Source organism: Sturnus vulgaris, chromosome 4 (assembly GCF_052056855.1).
Source record: "Sturnus vulgaris isolate bStuVul1 chromosome 4, bStuVul1.hap1, whole genome shotgun sequence".
NCBI classification, from domain to species: Eukaryota; Metazoa; Chordata; class Aves; order Passeriformes; family Sturnidae; genus Sturnus; species Sturnus vulgaris.
The window spans coordinates 64635475-64654511 of record NC_142246.1 but is presented as its reverse complement, the minus strand read 5'-3'; the positions used below and the strand labels follow the sequence as shown (position 1 = coordinate 64654511).

The following is a 19037-nucleotide window of genomic DNA, read 5'->3' as shown; positions in this document are numbered from 1 at the left end:
GGGAACAGTGAAACCCTGTAAACAACTTAAAATTGCAGGATGGAAAAAGTGTAGTGTTAAATGGCAAAGGGCTTCAGTCCCAGCACATTCCCATTTCATTTGGAGGCAGAATGGCTGATATAAATCAAAGCGATTTAAATGGTTGAATTTAAACAGGATTTAAATTATCAAGCAGGAAATCCTCATATGAATAACTCCATTTGGGAGCATGGTTGGATTTGTACTAATTTTTTAAGGAAGGGTCAATTCTTACTGATTGGTAAAGTGTGCCACTTGACAACTCCTTATGTCCTTTGCATGAACACACAAACCACTCTGCATTAATATAGCAAAATACTGTTTTCTAACTATTTTCTAAAAATACCTCCAGTGTACCTGTTATGCAAGAATTAAAGTTTGTCGAATTAGGTTTTTGCTGTATTTACAAATACTTAAAGATTAGTAGATACCTTGGCTTTCACTTTATGGGAAGTAGCTTTCAGCCTTAAACAAACTAATTGAATCTAGTAAACTGATGAACAAACTATGTCAGCATCAGCACAGAAGGCTTCTACTGCCCTGCTTAGAATTTTAAGACCCCCTTGTTCCAGAATACTTCCTAAATGTCAACCTTGGCCTGGTTTAATTTCCTTCAAAATAAATAAAAGTATGGTGCTCATTTGCTTTTTTTTAACGGTTGGATTATTTTAACAGGTGACAAAAAGTTTAGGCATAAGTTCTGCTATTTTACCATCCAATTTGTGTTTTGAAAATTAACTTTACTAATAGAGCTCATAAATCTGAATTATGAACTATGTAAGATTTAGTGTTTCAGGTGGAGAGTGTATGTGTATTTAAAAAAAAGAAAAAAAGTCAAATTACACTCCAAACAAGGGCCTGAGCAGAAAAACAGAAATAAACACCTATGACAAACGACTCATGAAAGAATAACTGCAGCTGACATATGAAAAAACAAAAACAAACAAACAAACAAAAACCCAAACAAAAACAAACAACACAAAAAACCCCCACCCCCCAAAAAAACCAAACCAAAACAAAAAAAACACCCTCATCCATCAGTTTAACCTGGTTAATTTTGAATTCTCTCTTTGGAACACAGACTGCAAGTAACCAGAGGACAACAGCATAAGGTTGGATGGGGATTTGAGCAACTTGGTCTGGTGGAAAGTTTCCCTGTCAGTGGCAAGGGGGCTGAAAAGAAATCATTTTTAAGATCCTTTCCAAACCATTCTGTGGCTCTATAACCACCTCAAAACCTGGGAGAGGAAGAGCTCTTTATGAACCTGAGGAAAAGGAGTATTAGGATATGACATTCTAAATATCTATACCTTGTTTCAAAATTTTTTGTCTTACTATTTTAATGCCATTGAAGTAGGTGAGCTACATGAAAATCCAGATGAAGTGCATGTGAGGGGTAAGACACAGTGTTTCCTCACTGTGACAGGAACCCTGCTATGGGAAATTTAAAAGAAACCCTTCACTGCCCTGTAGTGATCAACAGATAGGGCTAAATTTTAGGCTCCCTGTATTCTCCTTCAGCTTGCAAAGAGAAGCATCACTCCTGTTTGCAGAAAAAAAAAAGAAAAAAAAAGGGAGCAGATTTTTCCTTTCCCCAGACTAATCTGTTTTACTAAGTATGGTAGCAGTTCTTGAGGAAAAACACCAAAAACTGCTGCTTTTACCAGGATAATCCACCTTGGGGTTCTCTCTTCTGTCTCAGTGAATTCTTCCCTTCTGCCTCTGTCAGCTTGCTGGGGCAGAAGCTGAACAACCAGGGCAGTCAGGAATATATCCATATAAAAGTGCTCAAAGCTACAGTGAATCTGTGAGTGTTCCTCACACATCAGTCCATGCCAAAAATAGGAAAAACTAAGGCAGAAATACTATGTTTGTTTTAAAGCCCTTGTCAAATCTTTTCCCCACTGCACAAAGTGAGCAAGAGAGACTGAACAAAGTGCATTGGAAGAAAGCACCGCAGAAAAACATCAAATGAAAAAATAAAAACCAGAACATGAGAGGTGCAATATGAAAGGGACACACTTTTTTGGGTTTTTTTTACACTATCTTTTTAAAAGTATTTGCTCCTCTACCTCAAAACCATCCACCCAACAGCTGAGTTTACATCTCCTGCCTCCTAAGCCTCCTTGCAGCCCTGCACAGATGGCTATTTTTATGTCCAGGATAGCGTGTGAGCTCAAAGCTTATTACCAAGGGTTTCCCCCTGCACACAGGAACAATGCCAAGGATTTTTTTTTTTTAATTGTGGGAATGGGCTCTGCATACTGTTAAGTAACTTACTTGCCTTGTATTTTAAGAGTAGGCTTTATTTCAGCATTTATAATTGCTTTGCTTAATTCTTTAAAGCACCTAATGTACTTGCTCATATGAATGTATTAAACTAATAAATGCTTTTAATATTAAATATGGAAGAAATCATCTTTTAATGCTCTTGTTTATCCTCAAAAAAAACCCCCACACCAGCCCAAAGCCCTGCAATCACACCAGAGAAGGGATCAGCCTAGGGCTCAGCACATCCTGATCAGGGACCAGGAGATTCTGCCTCTCCACAATACTTTTCTCCAGCTTGACCAGCAAACTGAGGCACTCAGATGGATCCAACAGGACAGCAGGGAACAAAAAGTCACAGTACAGCCTTTTTCCTTTTTACCTTGTGCTGCTGGTGGCATAAGGGGGTAGATCCATGCCCTTTTCCCAGTGCTTCCTCATTTCATGGACTAACACAGACAGGTGTAAACTACTCCAAAAATACAGAGCTGGCATCACCTTGAGACCAGGCACTGAAATGAAAATCAATTTTATTTTTGCCCATCAGGGACTCCTGGCTGTGTGGAATTAGCCCTTCCAAGGCACTGGCTATTTGCCACTAAAATTAAAGATGCATGCATTTTTTTGGCTGTGCTGAGGAAAACCTGCAGCCTTTGTTATTATATGGGTCAGAATATATTTCTCCTAACATCACACAAAATGAAAATAGTATCACATATCACCATTGGGAAAGATATTGCCACTTCTCCATTCCCACATTGGATAGCTCAATGAGATGACCAGATTGCAATCCAGTTTTGTTAAAAGCAGCGGTCTACACCTGACAGAAGCTTCAGTCAGGAAGAATAAAACCAACGCTAAACAAATTTTAAATATGACCTAGTTCTAAAACTTCATCTCCTTTATGTGACTGAGCCATTATTGAGATAAAGCTGTATGCAGTAATGGGGGGGGTACTGAATTGAAGCAGCCAGTAAAACCCCACTGCAGAAACAGAGAGAGTTTTGTTGTGAGCTTTTACCCACACACACTTCCCTTGGAGGAATTAAACTAACTTAGCTGTGCCAGGATGAAAGGCCTTTGCAGAAAAAATGATTTTGGAGGAAATGAAGCTTTTTTCCAATCACATAATTTTCTTGAAGTGTCAGAACCCTCCAATTCTTCAAACTTCCACCTTACAAACGGAAATTAAAAGTATGGTCCCAGTTGTCAAAACACACATTTACCATAAATAAATCCATTACTCACTGCAAGGTTCTCTCTGTATTAATTATACTGTCTCATGAGCAATTTCAGCATGAGGCCACTGAACTGCAAAGGTTTTGTTGTGTGGCTCTGCCCTGACACTTAAAAAAACTAATGCAACATCCCCTGCTACCAATAGTGATAGAGCAACAGAACATATTTATTATTACACAGAACTTGTGAAATTATCTTTTCTTATAAAAACTGAACCATCACCTATGCAGAACAAAACCAACCATACAGTGACTGCACTTCAACATCCACACATATATGAAATGTAGTACAGGTTTACTGGGAGGAATTAGAAATACAGTATTTATGTGCTTTTGCATCAGTTATACCAAATAACACCCATAAACGGTGAGAATTCAGAAGATTTGTGGTTCTTCCCCTTGAAGAGCTGGGAAAAAAGGCAGGAGGAAAGGGGGAGGAAAGGGAAGGGAAAAAAGAAACAAGAAGGAGGAAACAAGGAAAAAAAAGGCAAAAAAAAATTTTAAAAGACCAAAAAAAAAAAAGAGAAAAGAGAAAAAAATGTCATTTTTTATCTTCTTCCTTTCAGTCATGTGCCAGCCAACACACCTCAACAATCATTTGAATCTAATATCTCCTAAACTTGCAAAAAATATCTTGTACTTGGCATGTGGCTCTTAAGTTCTGAATTAATTTTTAATCAGTTTGTAAATTCTTGGCTTTCAGGGAGGGAGGGTTTTTTAATGGTGGAGATGCAGAGGACTTTCTGAAATTTCCTATACACAAATTGTTTTTCTTAACTGTGAGAAATGACAGCTCTGGTTTTCAAAGTTCTACAGGTTTAGAAATAAAACATATATAGGGAGTATTGGAAAACATGATGTATGACAGGGAAAAAAGTTATTAATAAAATCATCCATATCAATGGCTCAAATGTAAGCAATAAGTTGGGGATTTCTGGAATATCTTTATTTTCCACAGTTCGCCAAAACTCAGTTTCTTACAGGAATTAGGATAGTTCTTTATGCAAGTATTGAGTATTTATGCAAGTTCTGCCTGTCACCTGTAACTTTCAAAGATATATCCCCAAATTTTGTTCTAAATATTACCAGTAAGATTTCATTTCTGTCACCATGGACATCTTTCAATTGTCTCTTTTCTTACATGTTCTGTGTCTCAAAGATGAGCTAAACTGAAGTTATGGGACACCTTTTATATCTCGTTATACAAACAATCTCTTGATAACATAACAAAGAATAAGAGATTGACTCATATTGATATTTACAGAACAAAAGTTACACAAAAACACAGCTGTCAATAACGAGAGAGGAAAATAAGCACACTATTACTTAACATTACCAAAGTAATATGAGGCCTTCCATCCAGTTCTACATCCCAGAGGAAAGGAAAGGGTCTCTCTCATGGTACAGCCTACATAACAGGAGTGAAAGTGGTTGGATTTTCCAATGCCCTCCCAACAATAAGTGTCCATATCTTTGTCAAATTATCCAAACTGAGCTCAGATACTTCTTGCACACATAAAATATTGTGCTGAAAACACATATGTCCTTCTGCCGCCCTCCAGACCAAAGAAAGCAACTCTGTGACACAAAGACCCTTAATGAAATGTCAATATTATGAATGATTATTAATGATTATTAATATTATGAATGATTACTAATTAAGGAATGCTGACATCTCAATATTATGACTGAAATATTATATATGGCATATGAAACTTAATTCTGTCAACTCCCCAACCTAAGCCTGCAAAAGGCAAACTTTTAGATCATACAAATCATATTACAAAACCTTGTGAAGAGCTCTCAGTTCTTGTGGCAAAACCCAACTCTTTTGCCTGAGACAGTAATGGCCATATAGGCCTGATGAAAAACAGCACTAATTTTCAAGTTTATCTGTTAAAGGATATGCAAATCACCCCAAATATCTGAAGCATCAACTTCACACACTAAGACATGGATAAGACTGCTTGGACAACAACAGGACATGTCCATAACTGTGGCTTATTAAACTGTAAATCTTCCAAAAGTCCTGGCTGTTTGGTGTTGTGTTTTGACCTCAGGGACAGAAGCTTGTTCCTTCCCAAAATATGAGACAGTACCACTCAAGGGCAAGGAAATCTCTCACAGCTGTTGAGTGTGCCTGCAGCACACTGCTGAGCAGTTCTCTCTATCCATCAGAAAACAGGATCACAGCCAGCCACTAAAACACTGTGCCTAAACCACTCAAAATATTTTCAATTTGTTCCACTTCTAAAAACCGATTTATATTAACAGGGGACATATATGCATGGGGGGGAAATGCATTGAAATGCAGCTTGTTTTAGCAAAACAAAGCTGATCCATCAGGAGGGAAAAAAAACACTTACTAAACCAACTTTAGAAATGTGCAAATAGGATTTGGACATGAAGGATTTAAAATACACACATGTGTCCATTAATAATACGTGAGAAGTTACCCAGGTAATGGTTTTCACATGAACTGCTGGTGACTTCCATGGAATATGGGACAGGAAACTAAGAAAAGCAAGTCTGCTGTCCAGAGGCTTACATTTGCTGAATGATTGATACATATATATATTTTCATTAGCTGTGTCACTGCAAAGTGTTTAGAATTCCTCAAATCCGAACAAAACAAAGGTCACCACCCAGCTTACAGCAGTGCAGAAAATCAGCTAGCACTACACATTGCAATGCTCTGGTGGACATAAGACCAGGAAAAGCAAAAAAACCAAAGAAACTCATTCACCTGGTACTTGCAGCTGACCACGACTATGGTCCTGTTAAGTGCCCCAACACCAAACTCTGGTTACAATTAGCTGTGCTCTCACTGACTTTGTGAAGCCCAAGTACATGGGCAGAGACAAAGTTCTGCTCTTCAGCCTGGTTCAACAAGTCCAACAGCCTCCCATAGATTTCTGTCCTTCCATTACAGCTGATGGCTGCTTAGCTCCACTCTTATCTACCCCAGCCTGGGTTCTATCCATCTTCTGTCCCACACTTTTTTCCTGTCCTCTCATCTTCTTCCTCAGGTCTCTGCATTTCCAAAGCACCCAAACCACAAAAACAGCCAACCAAAAACCATCCAAGATTAGGAAAAAATCCCCCCACCTCACAAAACCCCCAACCAATCAAACCAAGGTCAAACGGCAAAGAATATATCCTACAAAATTAACTCTTGCAAAAAATGTGTACTAGAAAATTGAAAAAATATGGATCGCATCTAATTTTTAAGAATTTGCCTGATACTACATTAATAGAAGTTTTATACAATTGTAAGCATTTAATTTCTTCCCTTACAATAGGAAAGACATTCCATCCTCAATTTAAATACTAAATCTTGAATCATGTAAGAATTGTGTATTTGTAAACAGAAAGCATCTCTGAAAATTATGAAATATTTTATGAGTCTGTTTATGCTACATTCCTTACAGAGCCCAGTGTATATGACTCAATCATTATTTTTAAATTACTGGCCTCAGTTATCAGTTATTTTTCTACATTTACAAATGTCTAAGTTTATACATTAAGAGCTTCGAAAAATCTTCTCTTAAAAAAAAGTCACATGGTAAAAGTGGGAAAAACCATGAGATGAAGTACATTGGTCAAAAATTTTTATATATGCATATATTTGTTATATGTGTTCTACTGTTGTTTGAGACAAGCAGTACATTTTGCTCCTGCCAGTAAATTTAGGGACAAGCTAACCAGTCCAAACCTGCTCCCATAAACCCTTTATTTGACTTTATGACATATGTTCACCATGCATCCACTACCCACAAGAGATAAGTCACAGATTTGGGAAGTAAATAACTTTCAAACCAGAAACAATGTCGTAACCACTAGTGAAACTTGACACAGGGAACACACTGCACCAGAAATACCAATATTGCTAATACCCTTATCTACCCATTGTGCTAATAGGTTGGATTCTAGCAAATAAGCTAATTCTGACATAAAACATCTGAGAAAGCAGGACAAACAAGTAAACAAAAAATGAATACATTTTAAAAACCCACTGAACTTTTTCATTGCTCGCTTCCACAGTTATTATCATATTGCTCCAACTTGGGTTTGGGTAGAAGGAAAATAAAAATACGTGTGTCTGTAATGGACACAGCCCCTTGTTTCAATGTTACCTCGAGTTCCATATGCAAATCAAGACATCACAATAGTGATAACTTTTTATCTGGGCCTTTCATAATTACTTAACCTAGTTATTGTTCTACATGGAATTAAAATGAGCACAACACATTGAGCAGCCAAAAAAAAAGAGGCAATCATCATACCGCAAAGATCAAGCAAAACTATGTTTTTCCTTCTTTTATCAAGAGACCAAGTTTATCAATTTTCAGAAGGAAAACAGCAAACAAAAAAGAAGTTAACACAACCCCTTCCCTTTTTCTTTCCTCACAGAAAGGACAGTTATCACCTACCTGATACAAGTCCAGCTGTGGCCACCTGATGTCTTCTTTGGACTAGATTGAATTGAAAAGATATTCTCCTCATCATCCTTTACAGTTTGGGTGACTAGAGCAATATTCCCGAAGACACTTGCAGTAATGCTCTGCCTGATGGTCCATAAACCGTATGAGTGCTTCACTCCCAAATTAACTCCAGAAACACACGGCAATTACCAGGCTTTCAACTGGCAGGGGGGAAAGACCCTTAAGGTCATTGAGCCCAACCATTAACCCAGCACGGCCAAGCCCATCACTGAAGAGGTCCTTAAGTGCCACATCTACATCTCTTAAATATCTCAAGGGATGTTGACTCCAACGCTTTGCTGGGCAGCGTGATCCCATGCCTGAGCACCCTTTGAATTGTTGATCAACTTGTTTACAAGAGCTACTGAAGTTTAAAGCAAACTCCGTGGGACCTTTTGCCTCTCCTTTCCTCTAGTCCATCTTCCCCGGTACGGCACAATGTACCTTCACCTTACACCTGAAAAAAAACCCCACGATTCTCCTCCTAGGCAGCCAATTCTGCTCCTACATTAGTACCAAAGGCAGACCGTAGGTATGGGACTGCAGCCCTGTTTTATGGCAGCAAAATGTTAATTTGTTTCAGCTGCTTCGTCTAATTAATCCCAAAGCAGAACCACGTGAAGACACCATTAAGAGGAGAAAAATATTCTCCATGCCTAACTTCCCAAAACCCGTCTGGCTATAAATAGACAATTTAGCACAGTTATTGGTGAAAATTTCAATGCTACTAGTCAAAATAATTTTATTTTTTCTCTTCTACATTCACAATTCTTTATCCCCCCCTACCCACTGCTGACGTTTTCCACAGCAAAAGTATTACTGAGCAGGGCAGTAAACCTTACTGTGACCAGAAAGTGGTTTTGTTTTGTTGTAAATTAAATGGAGGAGAGAAAATAAGCGGGTTTTTGTTGTTGTTGTTTTGCATGATGTAGAATACATATTAAAACGGGTTAGAAAAAATAAGCTCCAGCAAAATCCTATGAGGTGAGAAAATGTAAAGTCAAATTCTCTGAGGTAAATTTTCAGAATTGCAGCAATCCAGCCTTTAAAGCTTTCAGTGTACAAACTACCTGGCATAAATTAGGGGGAAAAAAAAAGAAATAAAGGAGCACTGCCACCTCAGCATCATATCTCCACTTTTACTGGAAGGCAAGGACTGCAAGCTCAGCCCAGAAACGTGCAATAATAGAAGAACCTACAGATTATTTTGAACCACTGCTTCACATCCAGCCATGGATTACATATCAGAACACTTCAGCCAATTTCAAACAATGTGACCCCCATTCAGTTTCAGAAATCTACAGCCTTCTGCATGAGTCCACTAAACCCTTCAAAGCTACATCACCTGCTTTGATGACAACTAAAGACAGGTATAGTGAATAGCAACCTGCTTGCTGAAAACATCATTAAAAATCGGTTATTTAATGTCAACAGCAGTTTTCTCTCTGCTGCCTCAGTTATGCACTGGAATGCAATCCAGAGAAACCAGAACAGCCACCAGCTCTGAAGACAAAAAGGAACAGCAGCACAGATCACAGCAAAAATGGAACAATCCATTTAGCAGTCCACAGGCAACTAGTGCAAGGTAAGGCAGTCAGATTTAAAGTCTCACTGCCTTTCATAAAGTCTACCATTTTTGCAGATGGTAGAGAGTCTGAAATTCCATATTTTGCATAAACAGAAGGGGTAAGGAACGCAACAATTTCTCTTTTGCCAAAGTGCTTCCTTAATGTAAGGAACTATCAAAATGATTAAAAAACTTCTATACTTTCCAGAACTCTTCTACAATCTCATTTGCCATAGCCACCTCCCTTCCTCCTTCAGATGAAACACAATGCAGAAGTGCCAAATCATCACAGAAGATTAGATATGAGCTAAAGGAAAGAGAAAGAGGATGAAAATATAGAAAATGGATATGTATCAGTGATTCTTAAACTAGTTGGACTTTTTATTATATCCCCTTTCACCATTGAAATTGATCATAAATCTTTCCACTTTGCCTTGGAGTAGAGTTTAAAAATCAATGTGTAAGTACAGGTACTGGTTTCTACAAACACACATCCATAGGCATGTTGGCTTCTTGGCTGTGGTGCTGCCTGGGGTCAGAGTAAGGCTAAAAACCAATTCTCTGCTCTTTTTCAAGGTACACAATGGCCAAGGACTTTCTGAATTGGCCCAAGATGCAGAAAAACTACACCTTCACTACAGCACTGAGCAATTATTCCTCTGAATCTGAAGAGCAGAGGAAAACGAAGTTGAATTGTTTTGTGAAACCTGAAGTGTTTCTGTATGGCACATGGTAAAAGTAATGTAGGGAGGAGACAGAAAAGTGAAGACAGGAGGAGGGGAAGAGGCACAGCCCCACCTTCCATCAGTGAAAGCACAACTCCCCCAAGCCTCAGCTGATGAGAGCTGAGAACTTATAGGACACTACAGAGCCTTATATGAAAACCCTACAGAAAGTGATTAAAAAAAAAAAAAAGAAAAAAGAAAAAACCACCTTGACCTGTTGATCTTTCTGTTTATTCCTGAAGGTCATAAATTCAAACCTCTTTCCTACTCTGTGTGTGCTGTGGTTGTGATGAATGACAGTGAGCAAACAGTGATAGATTTTCTGTGCTACCAACAGCACTGCAGCATTGGCTTTAGCACTTTCACAAACTTCTGGAAAATGCAAAGTTGCTCTGGGAACACACTTCTCTCAGGTCAACTGAAGACTGAAGTATTCTTATCCCCTTACCAGCTTTATTGGTGTGTGGAGGCAAACAAAATCACCCTGAAAGAGGGAAGTCTTGAAAGAAGACAGCCCTTCCTGTAAGCACGGAATTTCAGCAGTTGCAATCTTATTAACTACTGCAAGTTTAAAAAGACATTTTCTCTTAAGCCCTATGAAACTGAGTTTCAAGTATTCAGAGAGCAAACAGGAGCAGTGTGTAGTGACAAACATTTTGAGTTACAAACATTGGGAAACTAGAATAAGTAAGAGAGAAGCAAAAGAACAATCAAAGTTACATGATTTTGTGATTCACCAGCTTAGACAAACAAGGAAAATATATATTTCAAATTGTTAAGGCTCCCAAATTCCCACTGAATGTAGAAGCATGCTGCTTATCTGAGCAGCCTGTGAGATCCCAGACTGCAAAACTGCTTACAGGTTCATAACTCCAGTCAGAGACTGTACCTCACATTTCAATTCACAGAACAACACACTCGAAGGATTTCCAGTCAGCAATTCCTGGCTGTCAGGCCTGTTCTTAAACCCCTGCTAATCCAAGCACATCTCTCATATGAATTATACATATTGGAGTAATATGCAACCAAGTGCCTTATACATGCAAGTGTTTAAATAAAAATGAACCTTTGACTCCTTTGCTGCATACAGCCTCCCCCGTTTCAGTGCAGAGTTGTGCACTGACAGCAGGTGTGACTTAGCTGAGGTTCAATGTATGGCTACCAGGTAAGCATGTTTGAACTAAGAGGTCCCAGATGTTTATCCTGGGATAAGGGTTGAATTTCACAAGAGGATTAAGATGTTGTAAGACTGTGCTACCCACGGGAGGGACAGTCAAACAAGTGATGGATCTGATCCAGCTAAAAACTAACCCAGAAGAAAAGGGAGAAGTGTGTCTGCCCTCCCTACCTGCTCAGTGAACTCACTGGCCATGGGGATACACGAGCAAGCAAACGCAGTCCCCAACAAGAGCAGGAAAGAGGAGACTTCCTCAGTGCTGGCAGCTCGGGTTACACCAGCTGAAGCCATTTGTGAAGCCTTAAGCTTTAGGTCAAGTTACTGTAAATTGAGGTTAACCTAAATGCAACCAATTGTCCTGACACAATCGCACGTTAATATTTTTGGCGCTGCGCTAGCAGAACAAGTTTTTGATGTGTTCCAGACAAAGCTATTCTTCCTGAAGTTAACAATGCCTAGAACTTCACTGCAGGACTTTCAACACATTCTGTTTGGTCAATCTGAAGCTGAGCTTTCACTACGACTGGATACTCTATGTCAAAATACAACTTGCCCTGCTCCAGCTCCAGCATGTAATAACCCAAGCCACTGCCTTTGAAAGGGACACACTTTCCATCAGAGCATTAAAGGTCATCAGAGGCTAGCAGTGCTTGAAGTGAAGAGTCTCTTCATTCCTTTCAGTTTGCTAAACTGAAACCTATTGTGCTGACTAGCTGCAAAAGGAGGTCAGCACAAAAACTCCTTGTCCTAAAGGACAGTAATCACACAGGCGCATCAAGAGCCAGTTGGTATGAAAAGGAGAAAACAAATGGGAGAGGCCTGTGGAGTAAGAAAGACACAGAGATCCACCCTAATAGAAAAAGGAAAATAAAAAGGGTTACACAATGACTCCTTCTATGATGCTTACGAAAGAGAAGGAGCATTGCTGGCCTGGGATTTAATTCTGGTATCACCCCTGTTGTGTATTTACTACTGACTTTACCCCGTGTGAGCAAGATCAGACATAGCTTATTAACCAAAGAGATGCTTAATCCTACTTAGTCATCAGGCATGAGTAAGGACTACAAGCATTTGACCTTTTCGTGGAAAATAAAACATCTAAAAAAATTATCTTCTTTCTTCATCTTTGCAATGCCACAGAAATAGACTTTTCCTAGAGTGTGAGTGATGAACTCCTAAGCACCTATAAAGTAAGTTGAACAGAAATATTACACAAGAAAGAACACAAGAAATGTGCTCACTTTTGTGAACATATGCACAAGTACATATTAAATGCAGCAGATGTAAGCTTAAACAAACTAGTCACAAGCCTGACAACATTCTCAGTTCCAATACTGGCATTATCCGTGAATCACTAAGACAAATGAAGATGTTCCACTTTTCACTCTGGATACCTTTTTCAATAAAAAAAGAGACTCAGGTGGAGGGAGGAGCTACTTTTCTGTGGTGGAATGTCTACCAACAAGGAAGACATATAAGCAGATTTCTAAAATTCTGGATGTGTCATTCTGTCCCTACACAGAGAAAGCTGAAAGGAGTGGCCTGCCCATTTTCCTTCCCTCAGGTAGAAGTGCAGTGTGATCATTCCCTTCTGGAAGGCAGTGAGTTAGCCCAGAATGGGTAAAGGGCAGGGCTGGAAAATACCCTGTGTTTCCAGCCGTGTTCTCTCTGACTTTAAACTAATTCTGGATTGGCATAGGATGCTTTGGCAGGGGAACAGAAAAGATGATCTAATAGGTTATTTGACTTCTGTCGTTAATTTCTCTGACCTAAATAACATTTTAGGTTTACGTGCTTAAAACACAATTTCCTAAGAACTAGATTTAAGGCTAGAAATGGAGAGTAAGACAGTGGCTATCAAACCCACAATAATGCTAAATTTAAAATAAAAATCCTGAAGAGTCTTAAAATAGGAAAAAGTAGCTCTAGCCTATTTATAGTTCACAAGAGAGCTCAGATGCAAATAAACGTGCACTAAAAGAGCAATGTGATAATTACACATCACTGGACAAAAAATTCATGGTAAGAAAGAACAGTCACAGGGATAAGAAAATAAGTGATATAATTTGCAGTTATTGTTATGTATTTGGCTATTATACACGAAATATACATTATTTATTCTATATAAAACGTGTGTGTACGCACACACTTGCAACCTCTGAACCCCACACAATAACATGGGTGCAGAGCCAAGGAGACTCTTGCACTGAAAGAAGGAAACAAGCAAGCAGATTAGCTCACAAAGAACCAAAGAACTGATATAATGTGTTGATATTTCCTGGAACCAATCCAAAGATGAGCAGCAGAGTTTTGGATGAATTGCAAATTTTCCCAATACTTCCTCTGAAAGCCAGACTGGTACAGCATTTTAATAATCCAACTCAAAATCACAGAAAACAACTTTGGGTTTTTGCCAGGTTGAACTGGAGTGAGGGGAAAAGGTCCCCACAGACATTTATAAACTACTTTAATTTCTGTGCACACCCCAATCTATGCCTGTGTGTGAGCAAACCAGTTGTGTAACCCACTGCTCTCCTCAATAGAAGAGGCTGAAGTCGTTATAAATCCAGGTATTTCAAAACTCAGCAAGTGAAAACTTTCTCTCTAACAAGACACAAATTCAGGGTAGATCAGCAACTCATGAAATACAGCCAAGCCTGTGCTCCCACACCCCATTTTAACAAAAGGCTTCCATTGACAACCTCTTCTCAGCTGATACAGAGCCCTGAACAGTGGGAACTGCACAGTGCTTTCCATGAACCCTGGGAGGGAGGCTGCAAATTGTGGGGGTGGCGACAAGAACCGCTGTGCAAACTGCATCCCTTCTACTCCATCCAGTGAAGAAAATCAGAGTGCATGCCTTGAAATGATTGTCCTCTGAAGATGCTTTTGGGGTTTTTTAGCCAGCTTGCTGAAGGGTGCTCAGCATGTCTCAGTACCAGGTTCTGGGAGGGTTTGCCTGGATTAAACACATCTCCCCTCCCTTCTCAGCATCTCTCAGTTTGGAGGACATGTACACACACACATAGAAAGAGATTATATTTTCCTTTAATTTGCTTTGATTTAAAAAAAAAATAAATTAAAAAAAGCGTTTCTTGCTGTCCTCATTGTGTTTGTTGTCATTTCATCCCAATACCTTCTTTTCCAAATCATGCAGTTTAATAATATGAGGGGGAAATATATTAATTATTTTTGTGTGAAAAGAAAAGCAGTAGCAGATCTATGACTGTTCCTCTGTAAAACTCTCCACTGGAGTTTACCAGAGAATAAAGTAAGGGAGAAAACCTCTAAATGTACTTAACTTTTCCCCTTTTTTAAAAATAAGGAAAAAGGTTAAATTAAATTGAATTGTTTTGCTAAATAAAAATTATGATGCACATAAACTTACCATACTGTTATGATTGTTAGAAATTAAGAAGTTTGGGAGCTTGCATTTTGTTTTATTGCAAAAAGCATAAATATCTCGGAGAAAATATTTTTCAACTGCTTTAAAAAGAGTAATTTCTTGGGTTTTAAGTATTACTTTAATGTTCCCATGGATGTTCCCCAATGTTCTTAGACATAAGTCAAAAATCATAATTAACACTCTACAAGAGAAACAAAGCAGGTGATGTACCTAGATTTTTTAGCAACATTTGTGTATTTTCTTTCAAAAAATGGAAATGGGTCTCTTTTTTTGCAATAAGGCAGTAGAAATTATGTTTTTAAGACTAAAAGCATAGAGCACATTGAGTATATTTCAATAACATGAAGATCATAGCACAGGAATTGAGTTACGGTGAATTTCATCGCAAACTCCCCCTTAACTAGGCAACTCTCAGCTCTTCAAATGTCCCAACCATAAAGAATCCAGCAACAGCGAGAGCTGAAACTTCACTTCCTCCTTTTGTTATTTTGTTTCTACAACTTTCACATTATAGCTTTGGCTTTCTGTCCCGCATCTTCAAAGCAAAACCAATCAGTTTCTTATCAAAAAAAATCCTGGCTTTAATATTTCAGCATTAAATAAGGGGAATAAGGGGAAAGGACAACCTATCCCCAGCCCAGGCCCGAGAGCATCCGCGCTGCTCTGGAGCTGGATGGGGACACAGCCCTGCAGAGAAGTCATCCTGAGAATGTCTCCTAAGCCTCCAGCCCCTTGCCTGCGTCTTGTGGAAACAGGATCTTGCATCTTGTGAGATGTTAAAAGGGACTTGAGGACATTTGGGCTGAGGAGAAGAGAGTCCCTGCTCATTTAGGGAATGACTCTGCTGCTGCCCCGGGAGGAGGTGTAAGCCGAGGCAAAGTACTGCGGCTGTATTTAAAAGCCTGGGTCCGGAGGAAAGGCTCCAGAAGGAAGAGAAACACGGTTCTGCCTGGCTGGTAACATCAGGGAAGCAACAAGATGTCAGTGAGGTCGCTGCGCTTCCTGTTTGCCAGGCGCACACGCACACATCCCGCCGCCCCCGCCGCTTTGTGCGGCCGCTGCCCGCGCTCCCCCCGGCCCCGCTCCCTGCGCATCCCCGCCTCCCTCCGGCCTGCCCGGGATGCGCCGGGCTGCTCCCGAGGCCAGGGAGGCGGGGGCAGCGCTCAGCTTTTGTTTGTCGCTTTGCGAAGCCATCCCCACCTCCCTTTCAGCCGCCCCACGGTGAGGAAGCAGGGCTGGGGGCAGCGGCAAGGGTGCTGCCCGGCACCGAACCGGGGCTAGGCAGAAACACAAGGCTCCTTCCTCGGACGGACGGGAGGGGAGAGAGGAAGGACGGCCACCCCTCCGCTTTGTCACACAGACCTCCCCCGGCGGGGGCCGGCAGCAGCTGCCGCCCTGCCGGACCCTCCCGCACGGCCGCGCCTCCCCGCGCAGCGGGGGAAGGCGAGAGGGAGGGACGTGCGAAGCTTGTAAACCACACGCTGCCATCGCACCTCCCCTCCTCCTCCTCCTCCTCCTCCTCCCCGGCGCTCTCCACCGCCCATTGTGCGCCCGGCAGACGGCGAGGACCCGTCTGCCCCGTGCCCGCCCCCGGGCACTCCCGCCCCGGCGCGGGGACACGTCAGGACACACACGCGTGTTCCCCGGGAGCAGCCACAGGACCAGCACCGCCAGCCCCGTCACCAGAACCACTGTAAATAAGGCTCTGCCGGGGCTCAGGGCCCGGCTCCCCCCGCACCTCCTCTTATTATTCATCATCGGTGCAGCCTGGGAGTGGGAAACTCCGCTTCCTACTTGCCGCTACGCTCCTACCGGCTCAGCCTCCGCCCCCTTTCCCCCCCCCCTCCGCTCCTCGCTAAGCTCCTTAAATCCCAAGGAAACTTTGGGAAGCGATTCAGCTCGCGTGGGGAGCCGGGCTGCCGCACGCCGGGGCAGCCCAAGCGAGAATCCTGCCTAACTTTTCCTCCAGCCGCCAGCTCAGCCTGCGGAGTCACCTTCCACCTTCCTCCGCGGCGGGATTTAAAGGCGGCCAGCCCCCCGCACGGGGAAGCCGTGGCGAAACACGCACGCACGCACACACAAAACCCTCCCCCGGCTCTCGGCAGCCCGCCTGGCACCGCTCCTTCCCCCTTAGCCCAGAGCACTTCTACCCTTCCGAAGGGGGGGAAAAAAAAGCTCCCTCCAGCCCAGCCCGTGAGAAGTTGCGAAGCGTCCCGGCAGCTCCCGGCAGACCCTGCCACCGCCAAAGTTGAGCCGAGCCCCGCTTTCCCCCTTGACAAGCCACGACCTCCAGCTCATCCCGGCGAGCGACGCGGAGTTGGAGAGCCCACCCCTCCGCCCCGCATCCCCTTACCATGATCAGCGTGTGGTTCCTCTGCTCCGCCGTGGCGGGCTCGGCATCTTGCTGCTGTTTGCTCTGGTGCTGCTGCTTGCTGCCGCTGCCGCCCGTTTTCTTGGCCCTCTGCTCCAGGGTCCGCTGGTAGAGGCTCACCGTGTCCCTGCGCTCCAGCTCCAGCTGCTCCGCCTGGGCTTGCTGGTACCTGCTCTCGCAGTTGACATGGTGCCGCCGGCAGCCCTCGATGCGCTGCCTCAGCCGCTCCACCACCGTGCTGTGCTTGGGAATGCCGCCGCTGTTGGCGGTATTGTTACCGGGAGCGGCGGCAGGAGGGCCGTGGGGAGCGCTGCTCACCCCGATCCCGGCCCCGCTGAGGCTGCTGTTCAGGTTATTGTTGATGCAAATACTGCTGCCATTCGCGGCGGCAGCGGGGGCTGCAAAATCCCCCATCCTGGTCCCCGCGCACACTATTTTGGAAGAACTTTTTATCCTACACTTCACACACACAGTCTCCTCTGGGGTCCTGATGGGATACTTTTTAGAGAACCGGGGAGGGGGGGGAAGGGGGCACCATCATGTATCAGGGAAACAGCGATCCCAAGCAAATGTTTCTCTTTTCCCCCAGCCAATCCCTCTCGAGAAGCTCCAAAACATTAAAAAGAGAGAGGGAAGGGGGGAGGGAAATAGAGAAGGTGCTAAAAGGTTATCGCCAGCAACACAACCAACAAACACACACACACACACACACACACACACAAAGCACAACAAACTAAGCAGCAGCAGCAATTCGGCTTAGCAAACTCCAGGAGATATCAGACCAGTTCCTTTCCTCCTCTTTCTTTTTTATAATCCATTATTTCAGAACAGATTCCGTGAGATTTCCGGAGATTTTGCCAAAAGCCTTCTCTCCCCATGGATAAGGAGAACCACGCGCCCCTCCACATGCACACGCATCCACACCCGTTCACACGCACGTTCGCACACACACATCCGAGCACGGGCACACGCCGGGCACACACGGCACACTCACTCGCACTCCACGGCATCAAAAGACAGGCAAAGCCGCTTGCTTATTGTATTTTCCTTCTGGAAAAAAGTTTTGGTGTTTATGCCGCACCGCGTTCGCAAAGTACTTTGGCTGCTCAGTTGCATTTCAACAGGAACCTAAATAGCAAATCCTCGGGCTGGGGGAAGTAAACACATGAACAATCCGGACCGAGCTGGAGAAAAAGAAAAAAAAAAAAAAAAAAAAAAAAGAAAGTAGCGCTCTGAAGTCTCTGCCAAACGCCGAGCTGATACAGCCTAGCGCTTTGCTGTGCCGTGCCGGCTGCTGCTCCTCCTGCCACCATCACAATGATCAAACGCTCTCCTCGCGCACCTCCTCCTCCTCCTCCATGCCAGCGGAGTGATACCAGGACAGGAGCGCTCGGTAAACACGGCGGCGGCGGCGGCTCCTGCGGGCCGAGAGGCAGGCCCGGGGACAAGGTGCAAAACCCGGCACGGACGGCGCCCAGCAGGAGCGGACACGGCGCTTCCCGGCCACCGCGGCCAGCTCGGCCCGGCACCTGCCGGCCCCGCGGGCTCGCTGCCGCTCCTCCCGGAGCACCGGAGCGCCCTGCCCGGCTCCGGGGGCAGCCCGCGGGCCAGCGGCGTGTGCCGCCTTCCCGCCGGGTGTCAACTGTTGCATAATGAATGGCTGGGAGCGCGGCGCGCAGCCCTGCGCCTCCCCGGCACGGGGCTGAACTCGCTATTTTAAACAGCGCCAGAAACACGACACGCCGGGCAGCAGCATTCTTCCCGGCGAGCGGCGGCTGCCTCC

General features: G+C 43.1%; 1 protein-coding gene across 2 annotated transcripts in view; it reads right to left on the bottom strand.

The window, feature by feature from the left end:
* MAML3 (mastermind like transcriptional coactivator 3) overlaps positions 1-18699 on the bottom strand; it is a 234951-nt gene extending 216252 nt beyond the window's left edge. For both annotated transcript variants that reach the window (XM_088164141.1, XM_088164143.1), the window contains exon 1: positions 17237-18699. In XM_088164141.1, the coding sequence (XP_088020267.1) occupies positions 17237-17668 (432 nt within the window). In that variant the 5' untranslated portion in view covers positions 17669-18699. The remainder of the gene's footprint in view (positions 1-17236) is intronic.
* Between the last annotated feature and the right edge of the window lie 338 nt (positions 18700-19037).